The 17,394-nt window shown below is 63.3% G+C and overlaps 1 protein-coding gene across 4 annotated transcripts; it reads right to left on the bottom strand.

Annotated features, from left to right (window-relative positions):
* Positions 1 to 2,350: 2,350 nt before the first annotated feature.
* GPAT4 (glycerol-3-phosphate acyltransferase 4) lies at positions 2,351 to 15,469 on the bottom strand. 4 transcript variants are annotated; one of them, XM_075910648.1, is made up of 14 exons: positions 15,329 to 15,469; positions 13,553 to 13,638; positions 10,742 to 11,521; positions 8,200 to 8,269; positions 7,056 to 7,353; positions 6,666 to 6,740; positions 6,202 to 6,291; positions 6,014 to 6,107; positions 5,389 to 5,504; positions 5,120 to 5,175; positions 4,843 to 4,928; positions 4,388 to 4,512; positions 4,227 to 4,306; positions 2,351 to 2,661 (listed from the first exon to the last, which is right to left on the bottom strand). In XM_075910648.1, exons 3-13 carry the CDS (start codon positions 10,904 to 10,906, stop codon positions 4,270 to 4,272), a joined length of 1,212 nt encoding a protein of 403 aa, XP_075766763.1. In that variant the 5' UTR covers positions 10,907 to 11,521; positions 13,553 to 13,638; positions 15,329 to 15,469; the 3' UTR covers positions 2,351 to 2,661; positions 4,227 to 4,269. The 4 variants fall into 4 exon arrangements, with proteins under 4 accessions (XP_075766763.1, XP_075766761.1, XP_075766762.1 ...); XM_075910646.1 differs by having other exon boundaries at positions 4,384 to 4,512; positions 15,329 to 15,468; XM_075910647.1 differs by lacking the exon at positions 15,329 to 15,469 and adding an exon at positions 13,747 to 13,903 and having other exon boundaries at positions 4,384 to 4,512.
* Positions 15,470 to 17,394: the final 1,925 nt, after the last annotated feature.

The raw sequence follows: 17,394 nt of genomic DNA, 5'->3' as shown, positions 1-17,394 counted from the left end.
GAGGGCACAGCCAGGCCGGCCAAGCGGCTCTCAGCCTGGGCAGACACTGGCAGCAGCGGGGAGCGGAGGGAAGGACCCCCCAACATCGCCCCATCCTGTCCCCTGCTGACCCAAGGGAGAGCCCCTCCCTGTGAGAGCCCATGTGAGCTAGGGGTGGCTGTCAGCGCTGCGGTGCCCGGGAACCGCCTGGCTAAGAGGGCACACTGCAGCTCAGCGGGCCCCAGCGCCCCTCCAGCCGCCCACTGCCCGGCCCAGCTCTACCCAAGAGGAGCAGGAGCCTGCGAGCAGGCACTGGCCCCAGGCCACACCCTGCAGGCCTACCAGACCCAGGCGTGGGCCCCAGGGCTGGAATTGTAGGGGGACAGGCCAGACCGAGGGGTGCAGCTGGGGGGAGCGCAGGCTTTGTTCATCCCCCCCCCTCCTCCCCACCCTGGGGCAGGGCTCTGGCCCTTGGGGAAAGGGCACCCCCTGCAGGCCCTGCCCAGCACAGGCAGCCAAGGGCGAGTGCCTCAGGCAACAAGGCCCGCGAGAGGGTCTTAGGGAAAGAGCCAGTGAGGCTTCTGCTCTGGCAGGCTTGGTGGGGCACCTGTCAGCAGAGGGCCCAAGCAGCCCCCGAGGGCCCTGCCCCTCCCTGTAGTGCAGGGCAGAGCCAGTCCCCTAAACCCTCCAGCTACCTGGGCTGTGGCTTACTCCAACCCCCACGACACAGGCAGCTGGATGGGGCAGTGACCAGACATCTGCTAGGAGGGGCTTTGTCTTCCATTCCCCCGCCCAGCCCTGCCAAACCAGCGTCCCGACTGCTCTCACTTGTGGCCCCCTCACCTGAGCTCCTGCTGACCCCTCCTGATGCACAGGCACCCTGGGGACCCCGTACACTGGCTCCAAGGGGGTGGCAGGTGCTCACTCAGAGCCTGGGATGCAGGGCTGGTGCCTAAGCCTCTTTGCCTTGCAGCATGGCAAGAGGGGCTGGAGGAACCCCGCCGAGCCCAAACGCCTGGTGGCTCCCGGGGCTGTTCCTACCCAGCGGTTGCAGCCCCTTGCCTGCAGCAACCTGGTGCCTTCCCTCGTGCAGCGTCCGCCCGGGTGCTGGAGCAGAGCCCTCTCTGTGCTCCATGGAAAGGCCAGAGTGAGGGGGAGGGGCTGGCCCTGGCCCTGGCCCAGCGGGAACCAGCACCCAGCACTGCCAGGCCTGCCCTTGGAGCTCTAGGCCCCCACTGCCGGTGGTATCACTGCAGGGGCAGAGGGAGGCGAATGGGGCTGTGGGCAGCCTCCCCGGAAGGCCGCTGGTGCAGCACAGCACAAAGGGAGAACAGCCCCCAGGGCGCACAGAGCCAGAGCCCACCCCAAGCTCTCCTGGGGGGCAGAGGGAATGGCTCTAAGGTGCATCCATAGCTCAGAGGACCCGCACCCCCGGGACCAGCCGCTGCAGTGGAGCCAGCACTTCGACCCGTAACTTCCACCTGGCACTTGCCAGCAGCCTCAGCCCAGCGGGGAATTTATCCAGAGCACATGGCCAGGCTGCCAGCTAGGGGGCTGGTGCCTGGTGAGCAGGGCAGCACTTCTTTCCCCCAGGGAGCTGGGCTCCTAGCCGTGCAAGAGGCCCTGTGGCCGGGCAGCCTGGACTGCCCGCTCAGAGCAGAGGGGAAAGGGCTGTAGTACAGCCTGACTGATGGCTCCACAAGCTGGACGTCTGTGCCCACGGTACTCCAGGGAGCAGCCCTCGCCCCCAGCCAGCTGCAGGCTGCTCTCCGCCCCCGGAAGTGCTCATGCCAGCTGGCTCCCAGTTCCACGCCCTTTCCACATGATGCCATGGGCAGTGAAACGCCTGATACACTTGACCCCAGAACTGGTCACGTGTGTGGGGCTGCAAGAGAGGAGGGCAGGAAGGCAGCAGGTACAGGAGACTGGCAGCCCGTGCTCTGGGCGGGGGGTGAGTGTGCACACACCTCCCCTCCCTGCAAGGCCTGGTACAGACACAGGGCCTCAGCCTCACCAGCAGCTTCCCTTCCTGCGCCCCACTGCCCAGGGAAGAAGATACGTGCACCACCCCAGTGCTAGAGCAGGGTCCCTCTCCACCCTGGCTTCCCCCAGAGGTTTGAGTTGGAGGGAGGGCATGGACACACCCTTCAGGGCTCCCCAGGGGATTCCTGGGGGGACCCCACTGTGCAGCACCTGGGCACAGAGCAACGTGCCCAAGCTGGGCAGCTCAGAGACGCCATTCAGGAGCGTCTAAGGGACCAGCATACAAGGTCCCTTCCTGCCGTCAAGGCACCTGTGGGAGCAGGGAGCCTCTCCTGGCAGAAGCCTGGCCCAGAGCGACCCCCCTCAGCCCCACACACCACGGCACAACTGTCGGTGTCCGTTTAATGCTGGCCCTGCAACGGGCTGAGCTGTAACAGTAACGAGAAGGCGTCTTTGCCGGCAGCCACTCAGGGCCGCAGGCAGCGCGGTGCCTCTGGGGCAGAGCCAGAGGGTGGAGTAGAGGGCGGAGCAGCCCATGTCCGAGGGTACATGGCTCCCGAGGGCCCGGGGCAGCACTGGAGGCAGAGAGCTCAGGACCGGCTCCGGTTCTCGTGGTTGCCCACGAGCGTCTTGCTGTAAAGTTTCTGCTGCTCCTCCTTGAACGTGTCCTTCACCTTCTCCCTCTTCAGACCCCCGTCCCTGGGGAGAGAGTGGGGTGATCAGACTCAGTCACTGGGTTGCCCCAACCAGGAGTACGTCTCAGACCAGCTGTCCTCACTTTCCAGCCACTCAGCCTCCAGGCTCTGCTGTGCTCGGACCCCACAGCAGCCGAGGGGCCGGGCGGCTCAGCCACTGGCTGAGAGACTTTGGTTCTCAGCCTCTGACGCCCTCCCCGGCAGCACCCAAGGGAGAGTGTGTGTAGCAGCAGGGTGCCCCTGCAAACTGGCATGCGAGAGAAAGCACATACAGCATGACGGGGTACTGCCAGGGCAGGCTCAGCACATAGAATCATAAGACTGGAAGGGACCTCGAGAGGTCATCGAGTCCAGCCCCCTGCCCTCAAGGCAGGACCAAGCTCCGTCTACACCATCCCTGACAGATGTCTATCTAACCTGTTCTTAAATATCTCCAGAGAGGGAGATTCCACCACCTCCCTTGGCAATTTATTCCAATATTTGACCACCCTGACAGTTAGGAATTTTTTCCTAATATCCAATCTAAACCTCCCCTGCTGCACTTTAAGCCCATTACTCCTTGTCCTGTCCTCAGAAACCAAGAGGAACAAATTTTCGCCTTCCTCCTTGTGACACCCTTTTAGATATTTGAAAACCGCTATCATGTCCCCCCTTAATCTTCTTTTTTCCAAACTAAACAAGCCCAGTTCATGAAGCCTGGCTTCATAGGTCATGTTCTCTAGACCTTTAATCATTCTTGTTGCTCTTCTCTGTACCCTTTCCAATTTCTCCACATCTTTCTTGAAATGTGGCGCCCAGAACTGGACACAGTACTCCAGCTGAGGCCTAACTAGTGCAGAGTAGAGCGGCAGAATGACTTCACGAGTTTTGCTTATAACACACCTGTTGATACAACCTAGAATCATATTTGCTTTTTTTGCAACAGCATCACACTGTTGGCTCATATTCAACTTGTGGTCCACTATGACCCCTAGATCCCTTTCCGCCATGCTCCTTCCTAGACAGTCGCTTCCCATCTTGTATGTATGGAACTGATTGTTCCTTCCTCAGTGGAGCACTTTGCATTTCTCTTTATTAAACCTCATCCTGTTTACCTCTGACCATTTCTCTAACTTGCTACGGTCATTTTGAATTATGTCCCTATCCTCCAAAGAAGTTGCAACCCCACCCAGTTTGGTATCATCTGCAAACTTAATAAGCGTACTCTCTATCCCAATATCTACATCATTGATGAAGATATTGAACAGTACGGGTCCCAAAACAGACCCTTGAGGAACTCCACTTGTTATCCCTTTCCAGCAGGATTTAGCACCGTTAACAACAACTCTCTGACTACGGTTATCCAGCCAATTATGCACCCACCTTATCGTGGCCCTATCTAAGTTATATTTGCCTATACATGCTGCTCCAGGCAGGGCTGTGGCCACCTGCCCTTCCCAGGAGCCCCCGAAAACGCTACCACGCCCCTGCAGGGGTCAGCAGACCCGTGTGCCCTCAGCGCCCACCCAATGCACTGCACTTAGGAGCTTAGCCCCTGAACCAGGCAGGGGTGCTCTGCTTCTGACTCACCACAGCAGATCCACAAGGCCTCCCTGCCGGGCGATTGCTGACTTCACCCGGTTGGCAAACTGGACAGCGTCCTCCTCGGGCTGTGGGAGAGCAGAGCTGTTCAGTACAAGCGGCCCAGCCCCCTCCCCACTCCAGGCATGGCACAGCCCTCACCCACCTGCCTGCTCATGGGGGGCAGGTACCAGACGCTGCACACGATGGCCCAGCTGGTCATCATCCGCAGCAGGTAGGTCACCATCCCGTACTTGCTGCTGTTCCAAAAGGCATCTCCAAACTGCGGGTCGTACTGCAGAGGGGGAGAGCCCGTGAGACCCACAGCAAGGCTGGTGGAGGTGTCCCCCTCATGCCTGGCCCCAGGCAGGCCCACACTGCCCAGACTACAGGCACAGCCAGATCTTGGCTTCCCCACACCCAGACTCACCAGGCAAGGCCCAGAGATCCAGGACCTCCTCCCTACTGCCCATGACTCCAAGCTAGACCAGGCCCTGGTGCAGGGAGCTGGGCCTGTGCCCTCTGCCTCCCCCTCAGCCCCCTGGGAAGAGCCTGGTATCCTCAGCACCCAGCAAGGCACCTAGTGGGGTAGGCTACACGCAGCCCAGCCAGGAGCCCCCCTCACCTTGATGGCTACCGGATAGACTGTGGCTCCAATTTCAAAGCTTCCCTTCTTGAACATCATCACGGAGGTGTTGTTGATGCAGGTGCCTGTGGAGAGAGGAGCGTAGCCCCTGTGAGCACACCCCGGAGCCCTGGCTGGGGCTTCTCAAGGACCCTTCCACGGGCTTTCCTGCTGCCCAGCGCCCAGCCCTGGCGAGGGCTCACGCGGCCAGGCTGAGGGTGTGGGCCACTGCCTTGCCCCAGAGGATGGGGTGTGATGCGGCCGGTCTGCAACTCACCTTCTGGGAAGATGAGGATGGGCAGTTTGCTCTTGTCCTGGACGTGCTCCGTCAGCCTGCAGGGAAGACAGTCACCGACTGGCATGGCGCCCTGGGGCCGCCCTGACCAGCCATTAGCCTCCAGGCGGCAGCGTGCGTGAAACGCCCCTGGAATGGGACAGCTCCCAGGCTCCCGAGAGCCACCTGGGAACCCAAGCCCACCCCTGGATAGCTGTCTGGGGCAGGCCCTCCCTCCCCCGCTGGGAGAACGCGCTCAGCCGCTGTCCTACCTTTTGGCCACGAGGTGGCGATCTTTGACCTCAGAGCGTTCGAACCAGACGTGGGGACACGCCTTCACCACAGCCCTCTGGATCATGCCCATGAGGCCCCCGTGGATCTGACCCACCTAAGCCAGAGGAAGACGACTCCTGTTACAGCCTTGGATGCAGGAGTCCAAGCAGCTCCCAGCCAGACCCCCGCTGCCCAGCAGGGTGCCCTGCTCCTCTCCGGGGGCTGTGGGGAAAGCCACCCTGGGGCGGGAGAATGTGCCAAAGTTGCCAGAGGGGGAGTCTGGAAGGATCCCAAACCCCCTCTCACCTTCAGGGCAGCCAGGCTGAGATGGCAACCAGCCCAGCCCCCAGCGCAATGGCCAGTAGCCTGGGGCCTCGGCAAGCTGTGAGCCCCCACACCAGAGCGGTACAGGCCTCAGCAGCTGGGTGCCCCGGGGTGGCCAGTCCCCGCCGGACAATTAGCCAGAGAGGGGCTGTACACAGGCAGCGCTGGGCAGCCAGTGCCAGGCAGTCAGCCAGAGAGGGGCTATGCTGGGCAGCCAGACCCAGGCCCCGACAAGCCCACGCGCTTTGCCAACCCCCACCCCCAGGCAGCACCGTGGCCTGCTCCGGGCCCAGCCCTCACCATGGCGTAGTAGCCGTCACTGGCCAGGATGATCACGTCAATGGGGGAGGTGTGATTAGCCACGCAGATGCCTCCGTTCCGGGGCCTGTTTTCCCTGAACAGAACACAAAGCCAAGACGGACGACATGGAAACAGCCTAGCCCGGCCTAGCCTGAGCCGGGGAGAGCAGTGGCTGGGGAGGCCCTTACCGGTCATGGTAGGTGATGATGGCAGTGAGGGCGCGCACGCAGATCCGGTAGCACATCAGGTGAACGTGCTTGCTCAGGAACTCCTTCCACCTGCCGGGGCAGAACAGAGCTTGTTCCCCAGCCGCACAGACCGTGCAGGTGAGACAGTGCATGTGCTGTGCTGGGGGATCTGGGACACAGGGCGGACAGCGACCTGAGAGCCCTCCACGAGAAGGGCCAGCGACTCCCCCACCCTCTGCCTCCAGGAGCAGAGGCATTTGTAAGCGCTCCAACCCAGTTCCGCTGGCCCCACCCCACCCCATCCGCCAGCCAGCCCCAAGCCAAGAGACAGAGTGAAACTGCTCAGCTAAGCTGGGCCCTGGTCTGCTCCTTTCAGTGAGGCTGCTGCACAGGGGCTGTGCTGTGTGTCCCACAGCCACTGAGGCATACATCTCCCCCGCCTGCCCACAGCCGGGCCAACTCACCTTCCATTGGGCAAATATCCCACCACTGTGGTGCCAACCACCAACAAGCTGATGCCTGTGAAGGCCAGGGCGATCCTGCAGGAGGGAGAGGGATGTTACAGGCTGGCCAATGAGCTCCATGCACCCAGGGATGGAAGCCTTGCCTCTCAATGGAGCCGCTGCAGACTGGGGGTCCCTCTAGGTCCTCGTGCTACCAAGAGGGCCCAGCTGAGACAGCTGCAGAGAGGATGGACTGAAGGGAGTGCAGGGGACTTCCTGGGACCCCCAGCCCCACCACTGCTCTAACCTCTAGGCCCCACTCTTCTCCCAGAGCAGAAGGCAGAGGCCATCAGCGGAAGCAAGCAATGTGCCAGGCAGTGCAGTGCTGGGAGGCCTCTGGGCGCTCCTCACCTGAGTGGCAGCAGGAAGCAGTACCGGATGAGCACGCCCAGCCCCCACAGCACCGTGAGGCGCAGGCTGATGTACTGGAAGTTGTAGTTGGTCCGGCTGAGCAAGTTCCAAGACTCCAGCTCCTCAGCGGAGAACCGCTTGGTCACCTCATCATCCATGATGGTCTCGATGCCCTTGCGGCAGAAGTAGAAGATGTCGGAGAGCTCGAACTCGGGCGCGTCCAGGGCTTTGCTGCTGCCGCTCCGGCGGATCTCTTTGATCTCCTCCTCCAGGGACGTGGGCTCCTTTGCAATGATACCTGCGCCACGGGTGGGCAGGGGTTCCAGTGAGGGCAGCTTGACAGGCCTGTCTACCTGCAGGGGGGCCAGCCGACCTGCGCATGGCCCACCCACCCACCGGGGGGCCAGCCGACCTGCCCACGGCCCACTCTCCCATCCATCTGCCCCACCCACCCACCGGGGGGCCAGCCGACCTGCCCACGGCCCACTCTCCCATCCATCTGCCCTACCCTCCCACAGGGGGGCCAGCCAACCTGTCCCCAACCCACTCTCCCACCCACTGGGGGGCCAGCCAACCTGCGCACGGCCCACTCTCCCATCCATCTGCCCCACCCACTCGCCGGGGGGGCCAGCCGACCTGCGCACGGCCCACTCTCCCATCCATCTGCCCCACCCACTCACCGGGGGGGCCAGCCAACCTGCGCACGGCCCACTCTCCCATCCATCTGCCCCACCCACTCACCGGGGGGGCCAGCCGACCTGCGCACGGCCCACTCTCCCATCCATCTGCCCCACCCACTCACCGGGGGGGCCAGCCAACCTGCGCACGGCCCACTCTCCCATCCATCTGCCCCACCCACTCACCGGGGGGGCCAGCCGACCTGCGCACGGCCCACTCTCCCATCCATCTGCCCCACCCACTCACGGGGGGGCCAGCCGACCTGCCCACTCTCCCATCTATCTGCCCCACCCTCCCACAGGCGGGCCAGCCAACCTGTCACCAACCCACTCTCCCACCCACTGCCCACAGGCAGGATCAGCCCTGGGCTCTGCCCTAGACATGAGACCCCCCCAGACATCCATCCCACCCCCATGTGGCCACAAAGACCCAGAGCTGCTGATGGGAGGGGCTGGCAGGCCCTCACCATTCACATAGGGCTTGTACAATGGGTGTTTCTTCTCCTTGGCGCCACGCTCTATCCGCAGCGTCGCCCACTGAAAGAGACAAGGTGAGCCGATTCTAAGCCCCGGCTGTGGGGACAGAGGGGTACTCCACACAGGCTGGGCAAGCCCCAGGCGGCCAGGCGGGACGGCATTGCCTATGAGAGGGCGCCGGTCACGGTGGCACGGCCAGGCGCAGAGCACGGGGAAGCATTTGCTTTGGGTGCTGGGTTACCGGAGGGACACCCTCAGAGCCGAAGCATTTGAGAGCAGAGCAACCCCTCTCCCGGAGCCGGGTGGTCCGCAGCACCTTGCCCAGCCCGAGAGAGTGGCCTGCTGCCTTCCGGCAGTCCCGGGCACTCTGCTGCTCCCTTAGCAGGGGGCCCTTGGCTGGACTCCATGTGGACTCTGATCACTTGCTCTGGCCGCTGGGCGGGGGTCTCCAGCACAGGGTGAGCAGGTGACCAACCTGGCACGGTCCTCCTGCATCTCATCTCCTCCCTCCTGGGATCAGAGGCTGCATTTCAAGGTTACTGATGCAACCAGCCAGCCAATAGCGCGAGGGGCTGGGACCCCTCCCTCCTCCCTCCTCCCACTAAGCTAACAGCTGCGGCTACTTCTCTGCAGGGCTGCTCATGGCCAACCGGACCGAACAGTCGCCAGGCAGCTGTCTGACAGCTACTGCCAGAGTCAGTGCCCACATCACCCTTATTCACAGAAATCTCCCCCTCGGCTGCTTCCCAAGGGCATCAGACAAACACACAGGCTGGATTTCCAGGCGGTCAGCCTGCCCTCCACGGAGCCGTCTCGATAGCGAGTCTGGGAAGGGTTCGATTCTGCTCCGAATGGCTATTTCACCGCACGCACGCAACCATGGGAAAAATAATCCCACATGACTGCTAAGCAGAGGAGAAAAGGCTGCTTGAGAGCCTACGAGATTTGCTGTGTAAACTCTGACGTGATACTGACGAGCTGTGTTTGAACCCTTCCACAGCTCCATCTCAAATCTCTAGTCCACTGTCATTCGGTAACTGGCCCCCGCAATTTTCCATAAGAGTGAACATTTAAATGGAGGCAAATTTAAAAACGCTCAAAAATGAACAGAATTCTCTCCAACCTGTCTCATCCCGGAAAGCAAACTGTGCACACCGACTCCAGGGTCCGTTCCCCTCCCCTCTCTCCCAGCAGGGGCAGGTGCTGGCTACGAGGGGAGCTCCCAGCTATGCCAGCCCCCTCCCGTCTCTCCCACAGGGAGGAGGCAGGGCTGGCTGTGGGGGGAGCTCCCAATACGCCAGCCCCCCAGCAGGCTGTGAGGAGGGAGGACTGGACAGGAAGTACTGGGATAATGGCAGGAAGTGGTGCTGTGGCAGCCTTTGGAGAGGGTCTGGTCTGAGTTCAATCCTTTTGGCCAAGCTTTGGGGCAGGGCCCTTGCAGAGTTCTGATCGCACCCACTGAGCTGGCAGCCCTGAACCAGCCCTAGGCCCTGAAGGGCTGGGGGAGAACTTCATGGCCAGGCAGACTCGTCCAAGGGCAGCCTCTGGTCCCAGGAGCTGAATCCTCCCACACAACTGGCTAGTTACATGACAGAGCCCCACCTTCCCCATGCGAGTAAGGGACTGGATGGGCCTGGACAGAGAATGACCTGGCTGCTCCCAGAGCCTGCAGGGCTCACCCTGGAGCCCCGTCGCCCCAGGGCAGCACGGCCACAGAGCTCCGCTTCTCTGCATGGAACGTTGCTACCAAGCAGCCTTGGCCTCCTCCTGGGAGCGCGGCAGAGCCCACGCCTGCACGGATCCTGTCTCGCAGGAGGCCCCAGCCCTAATGCAGCCAAGGGCAGGCAGGAACAATCTAGAAAATTCCACTTGGCATCTGAGGGCTACTGGCTGCCCCTCAGAGGCTGCAGTTCTGGAATCAGCCCCAGCTCCACACTGGCAGCAGGCCCCAGTGCCAGCCTGTTTCCTTGGGTAGGCGAGCAGATGGCAGCACAGACCACAGAGCATGTGGGCCAGGGCCCCTGCACAGCGGAGCGCCCAGCTGACACCCAGCTTCCTTCACTCATCTGTGTGTTCAAGAAGAGATGCTGCTGTTGCTGCCCCAGCCCTCCCCACCCCCAGGAATGAGGCACCTGCTCCTCCCCTGCTCCCCTTGGTCTCCCCCTCCCCGCCCCCCACTGAGATGTTCTTGAGAGGTGCTGACATCATTGACTCACCCAAAGGGGACAGACTGGGGCACTTGTTTACAAGGGCTCTGTCCTCAGCATGGGGGCACTTTGGAATGATCTAGGGAGCTGGATTTGGCTCGATAACGGAGTGTGGCAGATATGCTGGAGCCACTCCAAGGGCCCCTTCCCCCCAGGAGGTTTCTTGCACTACCAACAGCCCAGCCCTCAGTCAGCACCCCACACCAGGGACAGGGACACCCCCTACTCAAAGGCACATGCCCCTGCCAGGGATTTCCCCCAGGCTCATGAACAGGGCTCAGAGCACCCAAACTCCCCCGCAGGACAGCCCAGAGGCAGGACTCACCCGGAAAATCTTTAAGAGTGTTTTCATGTAAATCCTACGGATGCCAAAGGAGACCCCGAAAATGGCTGGCACGATGATGAAAACCAGCAGCAGCGTGAAGAGCACGGTCAAGGAGATCCCCAGCAGGTTAACAACCAGGCTGTCAAAGGGGAGCAGGAGGAACATGATGGAGGGTCCAGGCAGGGCCAAAGCCCAGCGACCCTGAGGCAGGAGAGAAGGGGTCTCCAAAGTGATCAGCCAGTCCTGCTACTCAGCGGCAGTTCCATGCATGCTCCGAGTCCCCAGCTGATCACGGACTCCATTCCAAAGTTCACATCCTTTTCTAGCAGCCCCCGGGAGAGGAATGTGAGGGAACCAAGCAAGGGGACGGTCAGGTGAGACGGCGGCTTGGGGGTCAGCACGGTCTGCGAGTGGCACTGGAACAAGGCAGCTGTGGGACTGGGGACTCCCCTCGGGGCCCACCAAACAAGTCTTGCTGCAGGCCGACCCCTGAGGGGCCTGGCAGCGGAATCCCCTTTGGCTTGCTCAGAGCAGGAAAGGTCTCGTCACAGGGGTGAGGTGGGCTCCATCCCTGCTCCTGCATTGGGGGAGCTCCAGGGTGCCTACTGCCTTTGCCACCGGGTGCCTCTCACGCCGACTGTAACAAGTGTCATTCTGGAGTCCTCTGGCAGCCGCCCACGCTGGAGTCCTCGCGGAAAGGGACGGTGCCTCCGCCCCTGTGAGGGCCCCCAAGCTGCGAGCTGCCTTCTTGGCAAGAGAGCTCCTCACATGCCACCACAGCTAGGGGAGGCAAGAACAAACAGAGTCAGGCCAATCAGGGGTGAGGCGTCAAGGCAGAGGGTCTCCTGAGGTCTGGGAGCAGCAAGGGCAGGGTTCCGGAGCCTGCAGGATCTCACTGCTGCCTCCCACTGGCAGTACAGTGCAAGGCGCTGGGAAGAGCCCTGCATTTCCAGGCCAGATCTGCAATTCAGATCAGCACAGGAGCCTTGCTTGCCCTGGGTCGCTGCAGAAGGCTGGTGTGTCTCCAGAGAACAGGAGCAATTGGAGTGAGGGACAGCCTCCCTGCTGACACAGTTTATCCCTCAGCACCTCCATCCTGAGGGCTCTCCCAGCACTTTATTAGCTGCACTTAGGGCCCACTGCCTCTCCACTGAACCCTGCCTCTTGGGGTGGGGCTTGCCAACTGTTTGACTCAACTGTTGATTACTCAAGTGAAGTAATCCCGCAGAGAGAATTAAAGGAGGCTAAACATGATTATCTGACCTGGAACTGGTCAGGACACTGCAACCAAAACCAAGGTCTGCGTCTTCGCATTACATCTCGCTGAGAGACGTCCCAGGTGTACAGCATCCTTTGTACCACCATGCTGGGGCACCAGCTCCGGTCCCACTCCACTCATCACTGGGGAGTGGTGAGGGAGGTTCCACTCCACCTACCACCCTGGCCTGACCCTGAGATACTCAGCGACTGAGGGGCACCCAGTCAGCTCTGCTGGTGCGAAGTGAGGGGCACCCAGTCAGCTCTGCTGGAGGAATCATTCCCGGCAGCAGGAGAGCCCTCCCTTCCCCTTTCAGGCAACCTCTAGCCCCATCTTGGCTCCCCTGCTGCTTCCCACAGCACACTGGGGGCTCTGGCTGCTGGCCCAGCACCACTGTACCGGGCACAGCTAAGAGCATCCCGAGTGCTTCATGGAAACCACGTGCCAATAAACCCTGCTTCCCAGAGATACTCTGCTCCCCAACACCTGGCTCCCCAGGTCAAACCCCTCATGCACCAAACCCAGGAACCCCACCTGGCAAACTAACCAGTCCCCCAGCCAGCCTACCCACGGCCACGGGAAGGGGCCTGGGATGGAGAAGAGAAAGAATGAATAGGACTTACCCCTGCCCTGGCCTAATGGCCCAGTTCAAGTCAGGCCCTGGCAATAACCAGAAGCACGAGGCACAGCACAAGGCAGCCCTATTCAGCCACATTAATCTCCAGACTAGGGATGCGAGTGGCAGCAAGGTGGGAGGGGAAGCAGGTGCCAGTGCTGGGGGGAGCCAGCTTAAAAGCCGGTTCTCTCCAGCACTGTCTCAGCGGTGCCTAAGGGCGGGGAGGGGAGAAGGGGAGTCAGAGCTGCAGCGGTCCCAGAGCCGGCATGAGCTACTCCCACTGTGGCTCTGCAGTGTACATGTAGTAAAAGGTGGGCTGCCTGTGCACCTGGCTCCTACTACATTTAAAACTGCAGAGCTGTAGCGGGGTTAGTTCCTGGACCTGGCGTGAACTGAGACTGAACGCCTCCCCTTATCGACTGATCGTGTAGTTGATACAAAATGTATCAACTACACGATTAGCCAATTACTCACCTCTTAACATCCTTACTACAGACAGGGCGGTGGCAATGCCACTGGGGTCTCTGTGGTGCAACGCTCCCCCTGGAGAGCCTCCTGCGGAAAGATTGTCTCAGAGGTCTGGACCAGAATGCACAGACTGCACAGCCTGAGTGAGCGCCAAGGGTCCATGCCCCATGAGACCAAAACCTACAGAGCCCAGGCTCTCCTCCTCCACCACCTGCAGGGCTGGATGAGGAACTCTTGTCCCAATGACCAGATTTTTCTAGTATAATGTTGTAGAAACCCTGGGCACTAGTCAGGGGAGCAGCATTCTCCCCATTTTACTCACTGGCATAGCTGCACGAAGCAAAGGGACCAGACGCAGAGCATGCTGCAAGTCAGTGAAAAGCTGGCCTTCTACCCAGGACTTCTGCCCTCAGCAGTAAGCAAGGGCAGCATACTACTGTGAGCAAAGTGGTCCTAAGTCGAACCCTACCGAGATCAGCGATCCGTCCCTCAAGAATGGCTCCTCCAGCAGTCACAGGACATCAGGGGGTTGCTCTGGGGAAACGCGGTCTGCCCCTGCGAAGGGAAAGGAGAGTCACGTGCAATCACTGGACACCTCCCACCCACGGCCCAGCAGCAGCTCCGGTTCAGGGGCCTTTGGGGTGCAGGGCCACAGGGCCTTACCGAGCAGCACGGAGCCGGGGGCTCCCTGCTCCACCAACCAGCACCATGGGCCCGCGGCAGCAGGCTGGGGGAGCCCACTGGGCCAGTGCTGGGGGGCTGCAAGGCCCATGCCCAACTCTGGGTCATGGGAGGGAGGGGCGCTGCGCGGGCGGGCCCATGTCACAGAATGGATGGGGGGCGGGCGCGCCCATGTCACAGGAGGGCGGGGGGGGCGATGCGCGGGCGGGCCCATGTCACCGGAGGAAGGGGGGCGGACGGGCCCATGTCACCAGAGGGCCGGGGGGGCGATACGCGGGCGGGCCCATGTCACAGGAGGGGGGGAGGCGCGCTACGCGGGTGGGCCCATGTCACAGAATGGATGGGGGGCGGGCGCGCCCATGTCACCGGAGGGAGGGGGGGGACGGGCCCATGTCACAGGAGGGCGGGGGGGGGCGATGCACGGCCGGGCCCATGTCACAGGAGGGATAGGGGGGAGGACGGGCCCATGTCACAGGAGGGAGGGGGCGCTGCGCGGACGGGCCCATGTGACAGGAGGGATGGGGGGGCGGACGGGCCCATGTCACAGGAGGGATGGGGGGGCGGACGGGCCCATGTCTCAGGAGGGCGGGGGGGGGCGATGCGCGGCCGGGCCCATGTCACAGGAGGGGGGGGCGCTGCGCGGGCGGGCCCATGTCACAGGAGGGGGGGGCGCTGCGCGGCCGGGCCCATGTCACAGGAGGGATAGGGGGGAGGACGGGCCCATGTCACAGGAGGGAGGGGGCGCTGCGCGGACGGGCCCATGTCACAGGAGGGATGGGGGGGCGGACGGGCCCATGTCACAGGAGGGATGGGGGGGCGGACGGGCCCATGTCTCAGGAGGGATGGGGGGGCGGACGGGCCCATGTCACAGGAGGGATGGGGGGGCGGACGGGCCCATGTCTCAGGAGGGATGGGGGGTCGCTGCGCGGACGGGCCCATGTCACAGGAGGGAGGGGGGGCGGACGGGCCCATGTCACAGGAGGGAGGGGGTCGCTGCGCGGCCGGGCCCATGTCACAGGAGGGATAGGGGGGAGGACGGGCCCATGTCACAGGAGGGAGGGGGCGCTGCGCGGACGGGCCCATGTCACAGGAGGGATGGGGGGGCGGACGGGCCCATGTCTCAGGAGGGATGGGGGGGCGGACGGGCCCATGTCACAGGAGGGATGGGGGGGCGGACGGGCCCATGTCTCAGGAGGGATGGGGGGTCGCTGCGCGGACGGGCCCATGTCACAGGAGGGAGGGGGGGCGGACGGGCCCATGTCACAGGAGGGAGGGGGTCGCTGCGCGGACGGGCCCATGTCACAGAAGGGAGGGGGGGCGGGCGGGCCCATGTCACAGAAGGGGGGGCGGGCGGGCCCATGTCACAGGAGGGAGGGGGGGCGGGCGGGCCCATGTCACAGAAGGGGGGGGCGGGCCCATGTCGCATGAAGCCGGGCGGGGGCTGCGCGGACGCCCTGCGGGGGGCTGGGGTAACGGTTTCCCATCCCGGCTCCGGGCGGCGCGGGACTCCCGCCAGGAACTCCCGGGAGGGGGGGCCAGGCCGACCCGGGCCAATGTCACTCACCTGCCGCCGCTGCCGGGCTCCCGCCCCGCCTCCACCACGTACCGGGCCCGCGTCCGCGCTGCCACGTGTGACGTCAGCATGCGACGCCGCGGGGCCGCGCACGCTGACGTGCCAACGCTCTGCGAGCCGCTTGCGTCGGGAGCTCCGCGGGGCGGGCTGAGCAGCTCGAGGGCGTATCCGACCCCGCCCCCTGAGCCCGCGCCGAGGGGCACGATCACGTGGTCGGAGAGGCGGAGAGCCAGGCCCCGCCCCCCTGCAGGCGCCAGAGAGACGCCTCCGTCCCAGCAGAGGGCGCCACGAGCCCAGGCTGGGGGCGGGGCCGGGACACCCCTCCCCGTGCAACGCGCCCACGTGCCCGCCCCCCTCCCCGTGCAACGCGCCCACGTGCCCGGCCCCCTCCCCGTGCAACGCGCCCACGTGCCCGCCCCCCTCCCCGTGCAACGCGCCCACGTGCCCGCCCCCATCCAGGGACACCCCTCCCCGTGCAACGCGCCCACGTGCCCGCCCCCCTCCCCGTGCAACGCGCCCACGTGCCTGCCCCCCATCCAGGGACACCCCTCCCCGTGCAACGTGCCCACGTGCCTGCCCCCCATCCAGGGACACCCCTCCCCGTGCAACGCGCCCACGTGCCCGCCCCCATCCAGGGACACCCCTCCCCATGCAACGCGCCCACGTGCCCGGCCCGTCCAGGGACACCCCTCCCCGTGCAACACGCCCACATGCCCGGCCCGTCCAGGGACACCCCTCCCTGTGCAACGCGCCCACGTGCCCGGCCCGTCCAGGGACACCCCTCCCTGTGCAACGCGCCCACGTGCCCGGCCCGTCCAGGGACACCCCTCCCCGTGCAACGCGCCCACGTGCCCGCCCCCATCCAGGGACACCCCTCCCCGTGCAATGCGCCCACGTGCCCGGCCCGTCCAGGGACACCCCTCCCCGTGCAATGCGCCCACGTGCCCGCCCCCCATCCAGGGACACCCCTCCCCGTGCAATGCGCCCACGTGCCCGCCCCCCATCCAGGGACATCTCTACCTGTGCAACGCGCCCACGTGCCCGCCCCCATCCAGGTAGGCCTCTCCCAGTGATGTTACTGGCATCACCTTCTGCGTCAATTGGGCTCTAAGACCCCTCACCTGTAGGCAGGCCCAGGGCCATCTGGGGCACAGATATTGCTGGGGTGTCGGAGGGTTTTGCTCATGAGGCTTCTGGCTGGCCAGGCAGGCAGCTGAAGCGCTCTGGGGGACTGGTTTGTGGCCTGTTTGGGAAGGTCTCCAGTCTGGGGATTGTAAGGAGCCCCACATTTGAGCAATTCGTCCTGAGCGGACGCCCTCGGCTGTGCCCAGACCCGGCCCAGTCTGTCACGGGGGCCCAGGGTACAGCAGGTGTACCTGTTAGTAGAGGCCTGTAAATCCTCCACAGATCTCCACAGCTCATTTTTGCAGATGTAGATACAAATTTTGTATCTAGAACCCCTGCAAATGTGAGGCAATCTGATTTAGATCCGCAGGTGTCTGCATCCACAGCTGTGCGTGCAGATACTCGTGCATCCACAAAGGGCTTTACGTATTAGACACAGGCCTGTGCGCTCTATGGCACCCCATTCTCAGTGGTGTGCCCACCCTGTGTGCACCACAGGAGCTAAGCCTCACTCAGGCAGGGAGTTTGGTGAGCACGGGGCAGATGCTGGCCACTCTCGTTTTGTAAGAAACCAGAATCCAATGCACCATGCCAGGCCCATTGGCATGTGGCCACATGACCAAGCAGCACTGGCCAAAATGACCTGCGGGTGTTTCTCAGGGTAGTTAGGTCCTTTCCATGTGTAGCCCGTGCACCCCAGTCCACTGCCTGCACAGCTAACCTACTCCATTCAGAGGGACGGCAGTGTGACCAGCTAGGTCTACAGCCTTCGCTCCCTTCCGTGGGCGCAGTGCAAGCCCTGAGCTACAGGTTCCGCCACCATCTTCCTTCTTCGTGCCTCAGTTTCTTCCTGTAGCCTGCGAAAGGGCCGATGGCCGGGCACGGACGCATTGAGGGAAAGGGGGAAATTGTTAGTTCTATGGCGCAACCGA

Source organism: Pelodiscus sinensis, chromosome 28, assembly GCF_049634645.1.
Source record: "Pelodiscus sinensis isolate JC-2024 chromosome 28, ASM4963464v1, whole genome shotgun sequence".
NCBI lineage: Eukaryota > Metazoa > Chordata > Testudines > Trionychidae > Pelodiscus > Pelodiscus sinensis.
This window is presented reverse-complemented; position numbering and strand designations above follow the sequence as displayed.

Excerpts from the sequence above, each read along its gene's own strand:
- GPAT4 (XM_075910646.1), bottom strand. The coding sequence starts at position 10,906 with ATGTTCCTCCTGCTCCCCTTTGACAGCCTGGTTGTTAACCTGCTGGGG. Across the intron at positions 8,270-10,741 it reads CACTCTTAAAGATTTTCCGG|TGGGCGACGCTGCGGATAGA; the intron begins GTGAGTCCTGCC and ends TGTCTCTTTCAG. Across the intron at positions 4,513-4,842 it reads TCTATCCGGTAGCCATCAAG|TACGACCCGCAGTTTGGAGA; the intron begins GTGAGGGGGGCT and ends CCCCCTCTGCAG.